General features: G+C 40.3%; 1 protein-coding gene across 1 annotated transcript; it reads left to right on the plus strand.

Moving 5' to 3' along the window:
- The first annotated feature begins 5,703 nt into the window (after positions 1 to 5,703).
- Positions 5,704 to 15,019, plus strand: RFK (riboflavin kinase). Its single transcript, XM_034410212.3, has 4 exons — positions 5,704 to 6,136; positions 8,103 to 8,254; positions 9,849 to 9,951; positions 10,914 to 15,019. The coding sequence occupies exons 1-4, from the start codon at positions 5,863 to 5,865 to the stop codon at positions 11,045 to 11,047; spliced, it is 663 nt and encodes a 220-aa protein (XP_034266103.2). The 5' UTR covers positions 5,704 to 5,862; the 3' UTR covers positions 11,048 to 15,019.
- Positions 15,020 to 16,552: the final 1,533 nt, after the last annotated feature.

Here is a 16,552-nt window from a genome sequence, read left to right on the forward strand (position 1 = left end):
AACAAAACATGCTTGGCTGCGTTTTTAGCCCTTCTATTGCGTATTTGGCATTAAAAGCTGCAAGGCAGTTTGGAAGACATTACAAGCAGGGGTGGGTTCTACTTACCTTTACTACTGGTTCGCAATGGGGCTGCATGTGCAGAAGCGTTTTGATGATGTCAGGGTGGGCGGGTGGAGCCTCCCTCCAGTTTTAGTACCAGTCCGAACCGGGGGTAACCCACCACTGATTACAAGGCATATATAAGGTTGACCTATATTCCCATGATAAATTTACATTTTGAAATAACTAAGGATTTCTTGCAGATATTCTATGTACCGTGAGTAGCAGAGCCAGTTAGTTAATAGCTATTAAGGCACCAAGCTAGAAACTAGAAGATTGTGAGTTATAAACCTACCTTAGTTATGAGCGCTTGGCTGAGGGACTTTGGGCCAGTCTCTCTCTCTCTCAGCTCACAAAGTCAGGCTTGGGCAACATGTTGGTTAGTAAATCACAACCTGTCACAACCATTGGATCAAAACTTGGTTCATATAAAAAAAAAGTAGATCCTGCACTTCCGGGAAAACACTAGGAAATTTTTAAAAATCTGTGAACAGTAGAACACATTTTTCAGGCTGGCTAGTGCAGAATCCAAGGGTTCCATGATAATTTGAAAGGATTCTGGACATATAATAAGGATAGGGCTTAGTATTTTATAGAAGGTCCTCCCATTAGTCCCTTGCAAAAAGATCTGTGCAAGTGATTAAGGGAAAACTCTCCTCAAGGAACTAATACTATCCAAATATACTGTTTTACCTCTCTGCAAGGCATTAAGGGGGGAAAGCTTTTAGTCCCCTAGCAGAGACTTTTTCCTTTAGTTCCTTGTGGAGAGGGTTTTTTTCCGACTTAGTCACAAAAATACAGTGAAAATAGCATTTTGTCATCTGGCATTCAGAAACTGAATATACTCTGTGTGTGTGTGTGTATGCTCACAAAAGCATTGTGGTTCAGTGGCTTAATGCTGGAGATGCTCTTGGCTGCAGCGGTTTGAGCCCAAGCATTGCACGAGCATTGTTTGTGAGGCAGCTCTGGGAAGGGAAGGGCCCTTGGCTGATGCTGCAGGATGAGCCGCTTGTCTTTCTCTCTGGTGCAAAGCCAGCTCACCCTCCTGTGGTGCACCTTAGGAAGCGCACAAGCATTTCCTGTAACAGGGCTGGTACCTTGTCAAGCCAAACTACTACTCTGCAATAGCATTATGGTTTCCTGGCTACTGTAACAGTACCATATCCTCATTATCACCATCCTTGAAAAGGACTTGATAGACAAAAATGCCAAATCCAGTCTGAATTTTGGCCGACTGTGCAACAAACAACAACAAAAATAAGCAAGTGTGTTATTTTAGAGTATAGGTATTTAGAGTTCTGGGATGGAACTGTCAGCAGTTTCAAGGCCAATGATGAAAGTCATTTAAACATTTTGGGATCATGGAAGAAGGAAAAGCTCATGAGGTGGATTACAGGAAACTTGGATCCCCTGTCAAAGCGTCAAAGGTAAATGAAAATTACCTTTGCCCATTGCTGTTTGAGGCAAAGAATTGTGACACTACTAAATGAGTCATGCAGCAGTAGGACTAGTAAAGCCTGCTCCAAGGCAATTTCAGATTGTGGGAGGGTGAATTTCTCTTCTTACTAATTATAGTGTTGCTTCTTATTTCTTCCAGCCTTGCTCTGTGTCTCTGTATTTGAATGTGTAATTAAAGTCTCAAAAATAGCACCCACCCCTTTTGTAAGCAGCAACTAATCAGTAAACAGATTGTAGTCAGGAACAGAAATCCCATCTCCCAAGGACAAAAGGGACAAATCAGTTTTATTGATTATAGATATAATGCATTGCATTTGTCCTTAAAGTGATTATTATATACAGCTCAGATGCCCCCCAACCTTTTAATCACACTTAGGAAATACAACAGCACACCTGTGAACTATCAGCATCTGCAAAAGGAGAAATCCAGAGTAACAAGAATTGAACATTTTTAAATTGCCTTAGGAAAGTTTCTGAAGATGGGATAGGTTACTAGTCCCGTGTATCAGCTGACCAGTGACCCTTCATTAAAAGCTGAATCTTAAATCAACCCAACTGGAAATGATTGTGGTTGATTGTTCTAATTTGCTCAGTCTCCATTTGCCTACCTCAACTGTTTTTAAAACTATGTTTCCACAATTTTTGGAGAAGCAAGAATAGGAGGTACATGATATCGAGGGCAAACAAACGAAATAGCTAAGTTGGAAAACCAGTATCTATGTTCAGTAGAATTTTATCATAATCTAATGAATTGAAGCAACATACAGCATTTAATCACTGACATTCTTTTAGTAACACTTTAATTCCTTAGACCTTTCCCTTTAGGCTTATAATGAGAGCAGGTGACGTAATCTGGATTTGTTGTGTGTGTGGGACACACAGAAAGAGAAAGTGCACTCATGAGTTTGTGCATATAAACATAGGCAAATCCTCGTAATAGCCTGATGATTTGGAAAGGTTTTTTTCCCCAAATGGTAAAAATTCATACGAATTGGATATCAGCTTATGTTCTGGAGATGGCCATCCAATTACTAAAGCATATAAAATGTTACGTAAGATGAATCTGGAAGATGAATATATCAAATATTGTACGGTAAAATGGGTGAAAAACTTTGGGTACAAAATAACGCTAGATAAATGGGAAAACGTATGGACCAATGGTTTAAAATTTACTTTGAATTACAGTTTGAAATTTTTTTTTTATATAAAATCATATATTGTTGATACTTGACCCTAGACAGACTAGCAAAAATGTATAGAGGGATTTCCAACAAGTGTTGGAAATGTGATAAAAATCCAGGTATATTTTATCATATGTAGTGGTTTTGTAAGTATGTTAAATCATACTGGATAAACATAATAGCTTCTTTTGTGTGCAGTGGGTTGGTTGCTTGTGAAGCTGAGGATTTGGTCCTTGTGCGTAAGTTTGCAGTAGATGCTAGTTTTCAGTTCTCCACACTCATTTTTACCATACACATACCATACACATGCACACACGCACACACATCATACATACATTTTGTAGGATTAAACCCTTAAATCAGTGATCCCCAACCTTTCTGGCTTTGTGGACCAGTGGAGTGGGGAGGGAGAGCAAATGGTTAAGTCTTCAGTTTTGAAGTGATTGTTCCTTAGGAGTTGGAACATCTAGTCTTGTTTTTTAGAACAATAGATAATATCCGCCATCTAGTGGACATAAGTGAAATATTTAATTAATTTGACTTTTTTTACCAAACTTGTACCTTCTAGATATGTTGGGTAGAAACTACCCTCAGGCCAGCCAGCAGTTGCCATCACCAGATTGGCATTCTCTACATACATTCCAACAGAAACTTTTAAAATAATAGATCAGGATTGTTTAGGTGAATTCCAAAAAAGCATGTTTTAGCTCATTCACAAGAAGACTCCCCACTGAAATATTTAAGAGAGCATGTTCTCATATCACCTCCATCTCATTGCTAACCCATTTCTGAAACAAGCCTGAAACTTTACATGTTCTGTGTAAAGGAAGTGGTATTTTCCTCTTATCCTGTTATCTTAACTGCCTGGAAACAGTTCAGGAATCTTAGGTGCATGGAAGATTCTTGAGATGATCCAATCTGGGTGGTCATCTGCTCAGCTTTTTCTCTAAATGTTTACTTGAATGTTAATTCAAGCCCATATACTATATGTATGTGTGTTTTAGAATTTGTTATTTGTTATTTGTACTGGATTATTTTAACTTTATTTAGTTATGGGGTTTGGGGGTTTAGTTTACTTGCATATATTTCAATATTTGACTAAGTAACATAATTAGAGCTACTGAGCATGGGGTTTGCTCCCTCTTCATATACTTCTGTATATTTGCTCTGCTAGTGCTGGTGAGGTTTTTTTCTTGGTAGTGCCTCAACTAGGATATTGTTCTGCTTGATTGTTCCTTTAGTGTTAATCCTTGGTTATCTGGATGTAGGCTGCTGGAGACGTTGTGTTCTGGACTTCTTTCTTGGCTTTTTTATTGTCTGTTTCGAATGGTTTGTCAATGTGTTCTATCTATGCATCTATTGATGACTTGATTTATCTGAGCGCCAAGCTTCTAGGAATTCTCTAGCTTTTTGCATTTGACTTGGCCTAGAATGGTCAGTTTCCCAGTTGAAACTCTGGTTCTCCGTGTATTAAGGATTTTTCATTGTCTTCTGCTAGTTGGTGTTCATGCATGTGCTCAGTTAGTCTTCTGCCCATTTACCCTACAAAATTCCTATCATCTCCACCAGAGGTGGCTTTCAGCAGGTTCTGATCAGTTCTGGAGAACCAAATTCTGACAGGCCCCACCCCCATCTATTATCTGCCTCCCAAGTTCCAGCTGATTGGAGGAAATAGGGATTTTGCAGTAACCTTCCCCTGGATTGGAGTGGAGTGGAATGGAGATTTTACAGTATCCTTTCTCTGCCACACCACACCCACCAAGCCACATCCTCAGAACCTGTAGTAAAAAAATTTGAAACCCACCACTGATCTCCACCCAGCGTGCTCTTCCAGCTTGCTGAGATAAGTGTTAACTGGTGTCACACATCTGGTGACCACCCAGTTTGGGAACCACCCATTATTACTTTTCGAAAGTGGGAGTCAATTTCAGTGACTAAGACTGTGCATTGTGGGCATGCATGTATTGAATGAAACGCCTTGTAATTTTTTTCAAGGTTGAATCCAGCAACCTTCAGCGCTTTTCCCAGCTTTCCCAAAACTGATTTTTCTCCCCTAGGTTGCTTTCATTAACAGTTCTCATGAGAACGTTGATGTTGGTGTTAGTGAGGTGTTTTATTTTCTTTATAACAAATGAGTTTTCTTAGAAGAAATATCTTCGGGTTTTGTTTTCTTAAAGTATACTTGCAAGGAAAGGTCTCGATCCTCCCCTCGTAATCAGGTGCGATTATCCCAAAAGCAGAATGGGATTAATCAATGCCCTGACACATGTGAATTAAAGTTTGAAACGCTCATTGTGATCCAAGGAAGGAGAGAGAGGGTGATATTTTTAAAATCTGTTGAGGTCTGCCGGCAAAATAAAGCAGTCTATTCGATAGTGCGGACTGACTCCGGCGCAAGGCTGTCGGACAGAGGTCTTCAACCTTGGCAGCTTTAAGACTTTGTGGACTTCAACTCCCAGAATTCTCCAGCCAGCTATGTTGTAGAACAGAATTCTGGGAGTTGAAGTCCACAAAGTCTTAAAGCTGCCAAGTTTGAAGACCTCTGCTGTATAATACCCGAGACTCCTCGTGATATACAGATTATAGTTGAATTACCAAAACCCAAATTAAAACGAAGCTTTTTTTTTTTATGTCTCTCAAAGCCCTAAACTGCAACGAAGTCCTTTGTTTCCTTCATGGGGTGGTTCACACATATTCCTCGACCGTCTCGAGAACCCCTAAAACAAGCCGGTGTCTTTCTTTCGTAAAGCCGGGACCAGCCTCTAGACCCGCCAACCGTTTCGCGGAACGTGAAGGGCTCCTCTGGAAGAACCAGATCGGAACCCCCCCCATCCCGCTCCCCTCGCGCCGTCATCCTCCACCGACGACTTTCAAAAGCCCTCACGGCCGCCGAAGAACGCCAAGGCGCAGGCGCGCTGGCGGGGGCATTTCCTTGGCCAATCTCTTTTTCTCGCGCAAGAGGGCGGAACTGCGGCGGCTCCACCCACCGGCGGTTGACGTACTCTCGTACTCGGAACCCCCTTTCGCAAGAAGGGGAAAAGAGCCGAGCGTGCTTGCTAGAACGTTCTTGCGTTTCTTTCTTCTTCCTCCTCCTCCTCACCCCCAGTTCTGTGACGCAACACGATGCCCCGCCTCTTCCGCACCGGCAGTTCTCTTCTACAATCGTGCGTGGTCACGTGCTTCGCCGCTCAGACGAGAAGCGGCTGGAGCGTTTCGGGTCAGCCGGGCTTCTCGTCGCGGGGACCGGCGGCGCACCAAGCCTTGAGCCGCCGGCTCCTCCGCTTTCCGTCCCGCGGCTGCCTTAGCTCCGTCGCCATGAAGAACCTGCCGTACTTCTGCCGCGGAGAGGTGGTGCGAGGCTTCGGGCGGGGCTCCAAGGAGCTGGGCATCCGCACAGGTGAGCGCTGGGGGGGGGACCGGGCGCCGCTCCCGGGGAGTCGGGAGGAAGGACGGGTGGCGGCACTTCCTTCTCTTCGACGTCCCTGCCGGGTTCTTCTGGCGACCAACGGGGCGGGTTTTTTTAGTGGGGGGAGGCTTTCCGCTCTCTTTTTGCTCGGGTATCCAACCTTGTCCACTTTAAGACTTGGGGACTTCAATTCCCAGAATTCCTCAGCCAGCTTTGCTGGCTGAGGAATTCTGGGAGTTGAAGTCCCCAAGTCTTAAAGTGGACAAGGTTAGAGACCCCTGCTGTAGTATAAGCGGAGCTGGGCTTGTGGGTTTTTTTTTTGGGTCTGGTAATATGAAATCCCGTTCAAAGTCCAGCTCAGCCCCTTCCTGTAGATAGCGCTTGTGGGGTTTTTATTTTTGGCCAGAGTACAAAACGACTTCATTTTTTATTTGATTTTTTTTTTATCCCACAGTGATTACTTTATAAATACAGGTAGTCCTCGATTTAACACCAGTTCACATAGTGGCCGCTCAAAGTACAACTGGACTGGGGGAAAAGAAAATACATGACTGTTTTTCGCAGAGACGACCTTTGCGGCGTCCCCGCGATCAAAATTCAGATGCTTGGCAATTGGTTCATACTTAATGATGGTTGCAACATCCAAGGGAGTCGTGGGATCCCCTTTTGCAGCCTTCTGAAGGGCAAAGTCAACGGGGAAGCCGGATTCACTTAACAACCAAGTTACTAACTGATCGACTGCAGTGACTCACTTAACAACTGTAGCAAGAAATGGGGCAACAGAACGTAAATGTTGGGCTCAATTGTCATAAGTCGAGGACTATCTGTAACTCAAAGTGGTGAACTCTCTCCTCCTCTTCTTTCCTTACAACAACCCTGTGAAGTGGGTTGGGCTGAAAGAGAGCCACCGGCCTTCTGCTTAAAATGAGACTAGAACTCACAGTCTCCTGGTTTCTAGGCCGGCACCTTAATCGCTACACCAAACCGGTCTAATTTGCCACAGACTAAGAAGAGGTATTGTGGGCTCCCAAGGTAACTTAAAACCAGGGATGGGTTCTACTTACCTTTACCACAGGTTTGCAATGGGATCACTCTTGCTCGCTTGCTTCGCTCGTGCACCTTGTTTCTGCGCATGTGCAGATTGCTGATGATGACATCCGGGGCAGTGGGTGGGGCCTCCTCCCACCGGTTTTACTACTGGTTCTTGCAAACCGGTCCAAACCGGGGGCAACCCACCACTGCTTACAACCCTCATACTTTCTGGTATTCCATTGTCCCAATTACCTTACCTAAATTCCTCCCCAAGCAACAGAATCACTCCAATTGTTTGGATTAAAACCATTTCCATAAGGGATATTTTGTGATTATTTAGAATCTGGCTTCCACATCTAATGGAAAGCGGTAGTAGCACGTAGGTTTTTAACAATCCTGGTTTGAAACTGCTCACTATAATGTTCCTAATTCTCAGTTGGTAGTCCTAAATGGTAATGGACTACTTAGATGCAGTTATATGACGAACATGGGCACATTCATGAACTTTCCACTCCTTTTGCTTTAAAAGAGCTAATGTAACACAAGTCATGTTACAAGATGTGGTTGTGTTAGGTAACATACCTTCATTATGTTATAGGCTTGGCACTGGGTTTTTTTTTCTAACCAAGATAAATACATATGTAAATTACCAAATTGCAAAACAACAAAAGTTCCTGGAAGTTCAAATGCAGCCTGGCCTTCTTGTTGAGTGTGTGTGCATGTCTGTATTTGAAGAGTGGCCTAAACATTAGTGTAACTTACCTTAGATATATTTAGACTACCCTAAGCTACAGTCAACCTCACCTGGATCATAGTAAGATATTATTAATATAAGTGTATGTGTTGATCTAAGACTTTTCTGCCTGCTCTTTTTGCACGTGCTATGGGTTATTTTAATGGTCCATATAAATGTTTTGTTTTTCAGCTAACTTTTCCGAAGAAGCGGTTGATAGTTTCCCATCTGATATCTCTACTGGCATATACTATGGATGGGGTTGTGTTGGAACTGGAGATGTGCATAAAGTGGTTTTGAGTATAGGTTGGAATCCGTATTACAAGAATGTTAAGAAATCAGTGGTGAGTATGTTGTGTGTTAATATCTTAAAACTAGCTCAGGACCTGATCAATATAAATTTATTTTTTGACAGTTTTTGCAGGAACTTTTACTTACCATTAATATAAACATTTACCAGGATTTGTTTAATGACACTTATTCTTGACCATTGTGAGTAAACTTTCAATAAAGTGAATTCATTATCAAAAACTTATTCAATACGGAATATACTAATTCCTTTATTCTATAGAATGTTAATATTTTACATATTGTATAATTGAGATTTTTGTAACAGAAATATTATCAGGTAACCTCCGACTTATGATCACAATTGAATCCAAAATTTCTGATGCTAAATGAAACATTAGGTGAATACGACCTTTCTTGCCACAGTTGTTAAATGAATCACTGCAGTTGTTAAGTTAGTAACACGGTTGTTAAGTGAATCCAGCTTCCCCATTGACTTTGCTTGTGAGAAGGTCACAAAGGGTGGTCACATGACTCTGCGACCGTCATAAATATGAGTCAGTTGCCAAGTGTCTGAATTTTGCTCACCTGACTATGGGGATGCTGCAACAGTCATAAGTGTGAAAAACAGCCCTAAATCACTTTCAGTGCTGTTGTAACTTTGAATGGTCACTAAATGAACTGTTGTAAGTCGAGGACTATCTGTACAGGTAGTTCTTGCTTAATGATCCTAATTGGAAATGGAATTTCCTTTCCTAAGTGAAACAGTTGTTATGCAAAACATCATATGATCACAGCGCTTACCAATGGCAGTTTCAGAGGTTCCAGTTGTGATATTTAGGCAAGGGCTGTGTGATTGTTAGTCCAGGAGCTCACACTTCTCCTGCACTCACCTTTGTTTTAACTCCTTTCATCCATTTATCTCCCCACCCCCACCCCCCAATCTCTGCTCTTTTGGACACCTTGCACTCTTCTGTTTATCCCTGTCATCCCCTGCTAATCTTTGCTGTCTTCACTTCTTGCTGCCGGCAAGTTGCAGTCCTGGGACGTGTGCAGCAGGGCAGGGGAGCTTTCTCTGCCTTGCGGTGCGGAAGTGAGTCATGGGGTGCTCCATCAGTGGGCAAGATGAGACAGATTGTAGCTCCCTGGGCAAAGGTGGAGGCTGTGAGGAAGAGGTTGTTCAGGGTAGTTGCGGAAATAAAGAAAATGGAGGATGAGGGCTTCTTGGAAGTGCAACGCATGCTTTACAGCTCACATTAGGAGCAGTACTGGAGAGCCAACCTTCAGGGCCAGCAATGGGTTGGAGGCGAGCCCAGCACTGGCAGAACCTATTCACACACTCTGCTTGTTCTTGCCCTAACCTGCCTCTTGTAAAGGCTCCTGCAAAATGTGGGCAGGCTACAAAGCATCCAGATTTTGATAATGGGACCACAGGATCGCATGCAACAGCAAGAACTTTGAGGACCAGCCATATAATATGCTCAGTGCTGTCCTAACCTGGAACAGTGGTTGAATGGTCATTAAGCAAGAACTATCTGTATTCTGTATAGAAATAAATAGTTGTTTTGGTTTTACTCATATTTAAAACTTGTAAAAATAAGTATGTCTTTATTTCAGTGCTTTAATATATACATAAACAATTGTTTTTAGGAAACACACATCATTCACACCTTCAAGGAAGACTTTTATGGGGAAGTGCTCAGCATAATCATTGTTGGTTATATAAGACCAGAACAGAACTTTGATTCTTTAGGTAAGTCTTGAGTATTTGAGTATTTGTTTGACACATGATAGTGCCTACTAATAAGAACAGGAATTTAGTATCATTACTATACAACAGGAGTTCTTAAAATTTAGGTTGCTGAGGCAAAGAATGTGAACGAACGTTTATACCTATATTGGTTTGGGTGAAATTGTAGATCAGAAACATTTTCTTTCTGAAGAAAATTTGCATTTGCAACATATGCCTATGGTGCACATTACATAGAAGCAGAAAAGTATGGAAAATTGCAATTATCTGGGTGTAAAAACACTACCTAACATAAATCTCAGTGTGAGTGATAAATTGCATTGTACTAGGAACAAGAAGCTCCAGTCTACTGGCAATGTAATGCTGGAAGCTTACATTTCTCAGCCCAGTCTACTTCACAAAATCCATCTTGACTTCCTGGAGAAAATATATAAATTGTGTTTATAATTCAGTAATGTCGTGTTTTGACATTATAGACTCATGACTTTTTCCTTGCTCTGTTTCTACTTCCTCTTTGGCAAAGTATGAGTTACGCAAACTATAATTGAAAGCTACATTGTTTTGAATTCTTTTAACTATTTCCTCAATTCTCACCTTTTATCGATAGAAAAAGCAACATACATAGAGGCACTCTCAGACTATAACTCACTCAGTTTAGGTATGAAAGAAACTTGTAGACAGCAGATGCTTTAAATATTTCATCTTGAATCAGGCATTTATCAATATTATATACTTCGGAATTTTAGTGATTCACAGGTGATTTAAGTCTGGCCCATGATGGGTGAGACAATAACAATGTTGGGGCAATGGGGATGGCAGCGGCAGCCTTGGGGGATGGGCAGTGGCATCACTGGGCAGCGCTGTGACCTTCCGCAGCAATCCCAGTTTGTCATGTGGCCCCTTGAGAAAATCAAATACCTACCCCTGCTTTAGAAGTAGTTAATGTTTTATTTTTTCCTCTACAGATGCACTTATAACTGCTATTCAACATGACATTGACGAAGCTAAAAATCTACTAGATTTGCCAGAACACCAGAAGTTTAAAGATGACAACTTCTTTCACAGAGCAAATGTTCACAGTATGACTAATGGTCATTAAATATTTCCCTTTCTTTATTTTCACTGCATTATTTAAACTGAACTGATCTTCCCATGTTTTTAATAGAGAAGACTGCTCTGCTCTTTAGGATTGTTATTCTGTTACATTACATTAAAATGGTTAGTGATTCTCTAAAAGTAACACTTTTTGTTTTTTCAAAACAAGGGCAATGTAGCTTGACAAATAGAAAGTGCAATCTCTTACATGTTGTTAGAGCCATCTAACTGCAGACAAAAGTTTGTTTCCTAAATGTTTCTAAATATTTCTAATGATTGCTATTTATTTAATTAATGCCCATGCTGGATATTTTTGTAGTGAAAGATTTCCAATGGAAAAGTAGAAATGGTATCAGTAATTTTACTGCCTGAGTAATTGTCCTAGTGGCTTTTAATTGTTCATTTGAAACATTAGCTGGATTCATTCGAAGCCTTTTTTAATCACTTTAAAATAGGATTTAAGCCCTCTGTGGCTGAATTACGCTATTAATTTCAGTGGGAATAAAAGCATAATTTAATTTCTTCTGCCTTCAACCGAGAATTCCTTGATATTTATATAGCCTATTTATTTCACTGTTTTATCGTACAGTATAGAATAGAAAGCCTTGATCTTAAGAGAGGCATCTGAACTTGGAACAAACCTTTATTTTTGCAAAAGCTCCCTTACTTTTGATGCAACTTGGCTATTACAAAGCAGCCTTTCATTTGATTAAATGCTCCTTCAATTTGCTTGGGAAGAAATGTGATGAATTTGAGTCTTTATGTTGTATGTCCAGGTAGGCTCGACTTACAAGCACAATTGGGACCAGAATGTCAAAGTGGTTGTCAAGTGATATGTCATGTGACTGCTTCAGTTAACCACTGTAATTGTGGCACTCCAAGTTGTGGTCATTAAGCAATCTCATGGGTGGTTAGGTGGACTGATTCACAAGGAGCATGGGGGGACTTTGGGTTAATGGAGGCCCTAGGAGGCTATGAACAGGCAGTGGGTGAATTGGGTGTTGCTGTAGGGCAATGCAAGCCCAAAGAAAGAAGCTGTAGCCGCCCCTGGAAGCCACAACTGCAAAATGCCTGGGAAGTTGCAAGAGCACAGCACAAAACAGCCACCCCTCATAAACAAAGGGCTGAATACACAGTGGTGTACAAAGCAGCTACCCTGTAGAAAATGCCAATTAGAGGGAGATAGGTTGGTAGTTGCCGTTACAATGCCCCTGCAGTCATTGTAGGCTGCCAGGTGTCTGCAGGGCCAGTGCAATATCTGTAACTTCGGTTGGGCTCACAAATGCCTTTATTCAGTGCTGTTGTAACTTTGAATGGTTGCTGAACAAATGGTTGTAAGTCAAGGACTACCTGTAGGTATGTGTTGTGTGTCTGTGTATGTTCACATACTTGCATATATGTATGTGCAGTCAATTCTTGTTATTCACAGAAGTTACATTCTAAAAGTAATAAATGCTGATTTACTAACTATTGAATCATTGCTTCTAGGGGAAATGCAAAGTACTTTTATAGTATGGGAAATGAAATAAAAAGGCAAAGTATCACTTTATCAGCCTCAGTGGGAACATGCATGTCAGGCGACTCACATTTTTCACTGCTCTGAGCATGTCTCCAAATGACTGCAAAACTGCCATGAGTATTTGGCATTACGTATACATTTCAGTGCGTAGGTGAAATTGTAAATATGAAATCTGCAAATAATCAGGATAAACTGTGCACATGTATTTGTGTCTGCATACTTGGGTTATAAGCTGCTATAAAGTGTATGTGTATATATGCAGATGTGTATTAGTATATAACTAGCATTCCTAACATGTTCCTATTTCATAGCTTTCATAGCATCTCTGTCAATATAGGGATTTGCTTGTCCAAGGACATTTATATGCTTGGAAAAACAAAACAAAACACCAGAAGCTTATTACCAAATTATGTTTTTTTCCCCTGCTTATATTTTTCATTTTGATACATGTTTTTATGTAAAATGCAACAAAAATTCTTTTAATTAAATGTTAATTGGATTGGTAAATGTTGTTGGAAAATGGAATGTGCATTTAATCGAAAAGTCTGATCTGGAAACATGTACACTATGTGTATGGAGAATAAAGTGGAAAATTCAGTTGATTGCACTTTGATGATTTTACAAATGCACTAATGGGTACCAGCTTCTAGGGATTGTGTAGAACATTTGAATCTTATTTATCTGTAGGAAAAAGCTCACACTGAATATATGTAAATAAATGGATTAGGGGAAAGACCACCCTAAATATATGTTCGCTGCATGACCATCGTGAATTGGAAGTCTTGTGTCAGTTAAGAGGCCCCAGATTGTTCATTTGCAGGGAATCCTGAATTCTATTTTTCATGGTTCAAATTTTTATTATTTCATACTTTCTTACCATTAAACTTTAGAGACTTGGATTCCTCTTATTTTTATCTTGGTAAAGTGCCCCTGTTTTCTCTCTTTACCCACTCTGCATATGCAGTCCTAGCAGTATCAAGGCTTTACAGATAAGGCAGATAATCCTCAATTTATGACCATTTGTTTAGTAATAGTTTCAGGTTCAATGGCGCTGAAAAATGACTTAATTTGCTGTTCTTTGCACTTAGAAAGCGTTGCAGCTTCTCTGCAGTCATGGGATCAAAATTTGGATGCTTGCCTACCAGTTTGGATTTATAATGGTTGCCACATTCTGTGGTCACATGATCACCATTACTTAAATATTTGTTTAATTACTAGCAAAAAAAGGTTGTAAAATTTGGTGTGACTCAGTGACCACATTGCTTAGCAGCAAAAGTTCTGGTTCCAAATGTCATAAGTCAAGGACTACCTGTGCATATTTGTTTGTAGCTTATTACAATCTAGGACTGCCACTCATTTCAACTTGTGTGCCAAAGAATATCTTTTTCAGACTGCTGATGGGCTGTGTACCTACAGGTAGTCCTCAATTTAAAACAGTTCATTTAGTGACCGTTCAAAGGTACAACAGCACTGAAAAAAGTGACATGACCATTTTTCACATTTGCGCCATTGCAGCATCCCCATGGTCACATGATTAAAATTCAGGTGCTTGGCAACTGATTCATATTTGTGACGGTTGAAGTGTCCCAGAGTTATGTCATTGCCTTTTGCGACTTTCTGACAAGCAAACTCGATGGGAAAACCTGATTCACTTACCAACCATGTTACTTAACAACTGCAGTGATTTGCTTAATTGGGGCAAGAAAAGTCATAAAATGGGACAAAACTCACTTAACAAATGTTTTGCTTAGCAACAGAAATTTGGGCTCAATTGTGGTCACAAGTTGAGGACTACCTGTATAGCCATCTCCAAAATGTTTCAGTGCAAAGAAATCTTTTTATCTGGGTGGGACGTCTCAACTGTGTAACCTTCTGAATCTTGCAACTTTCAAAATGCTTTTGTTTTTTACACAGTTCAGTAATGAGTAGAACTGGGGGAGGGATTTCTTGTGTCAGCAAAAAAATTGAAGTTGTCTTATAAGCAATTTGGGACCACAGTAATTGGTAATAAAGTTAACAGATTTTCAGCACTGTTGTTTTTCCCTCTTCCTCCTCATGCTCAGCATGTGGCCTTACTAGCTCCATAAATACGAATGTTAAGAGATCCCAGACATAATTGAATATACTGTTGGCAGTGTATATTTGTCAATTGTTTTGTTACTTTAGAAAGTGCCTTCTGACAGGGTTACTTTGTGAGACAAATTGCTAACCTATCAATCATGACATGCATATAAATGATTGTTTAAGAGAAAATGTCACTGACAAAACACAAAGTTTTGGAAGCAGCAAGTACAAACCAGGAATCAAATATATTGAACAGCATATGGAATCAAATGAACATGTATTGAATTCTGCCTTTTTATATATAGAGATAAGCAATTTTAAATTTATCATTGTGATTTTATTAAGTTTTATTTTTCTATTAATTTCAACAAATAAAAAAAGAAAGAAAAACTATATGTTTTCTATTTATTTATTTTTCACTCCACACAAAAATTGAAAAATGGGTCATTCCATGTCAAGTGGTCTGATTTCAGGAAAGTGCCCAGGTCGACCATCATGGATTTTGATGAAATTTGATGTGAACATGCACATACATCCCCAATGAACATTGATAAAGTGTTATGTTTGCCGATGCAATACTTGCTGAGATATAGTCAATTTTATGATCCCATACCGCAGCCTTCTACAGTATGACACTGAGATTTCAGCAACTTCTGAGACATAATATCTCCGGCAATATTTTGTTGAGAGAAACAAAATGTGGCCGTCTTGTACAACTTCTTGTGCTCTATTAAACAAAATAATAAAATTCTCATGAGGGATCTCCATCTAGATAATAGGGAGCAAAGTTGGCCAAAAATGACTGTGGCGCGAAAAAAGGGTAAAGTTTGGCTTCTTATATCTCTAGAAGGAAAGGTATGAGAAACGTGAAACCTTGTGCGTAATAACGTAGCAACACAAGGTTGTCAAATATAAAATTTCATTCTACTACTGCTTTCCAATAGTTCATAAAGTCGGTTTGTGAAAAAATGCCAAAAAGGGGGTATTTTCAGTCCCATTTTTACAAAAAAATACCCACCTGGGAACTGTTAAATCATTCTCATTAGAAAGAGCATGTTTCAACCCCCCTAAAAAAGTAGAGTTGGTGTTTCATTGCTGATGTATAAAGCCTTAAAAATAGGGACAAAGTGGAGGAAGTTGCTGTGGCAGCGTCACAGGCATTCTATTGTTTTGTCTTGTTTGTTTTATATAGACATCATTACTACTATTATATTGCATTGGTCCATGGTGAAATTGTCACTACCAGTTCAGGCACTGGACCCAGCAACCCCATCACCATAGGGGGCACACCTGATAGCCATGCAATACCAGCCATGGGTGGTTTTCTTGGTTCAGGATCCCAAGCCTGTAGTTTGGTTTCTTCCTCGAGGTTCGAAAGCCTTGTGTGGGTATCTGTCCGGTTCCCAAGGTGGCAATTGGGCAGCTTATCCTAGGTTCTGAAGCCTAAAGTGGGTATCTTATATGGTTTCCAAGTTGAAGTCCATACTGTTCGTATGAACTGCCAAATTCCAATGATCGCTTATTATTGAATTTACGCACCGCATTCTTTAGCATTGCTTCTGGGAATTGATACTGTCGACCTGACAATGTAACTGAAGGCGCTGGAAGCACACAAATAAGATGTGGTTCTGGAACCCAACAAACATCTTGTCTTTCAGGCCAATAAAATGAATGAGCAGGGCCTCGCGGATGCATAAATGTTACCAACGCATCATTTTGTTCGATCGAAATTTCCACGATGTTACCTACCCACCATTTTTTGTCATAAATGCAGGCAACATAACAACTAGGAAATAGGTCAGCCAATTTTAAATTCGGATTGACGGTATTGGACATTTTCGCCACAAAGTTAATCGTGTCATTTGAAATTTTGCTGACAGAAATTGAATTTGAATCAACTGGCACAAACTGGTGATGACCTCTTGT

The sequence above is a fragment of the Pantherophis guttatus genome, chromosome 2 (assembly GCF_059756535.1).
Source record: "Pantherophis guttatus breed Tessera chromosome 2, ASM5975653v1, whole genome shotgun sequence".
NCBI lineage: Eukaryota > Metazoa > Chordata > Lepidosauria > Squamata > Colubridae > Pantherophis > Pantherophis guttatus.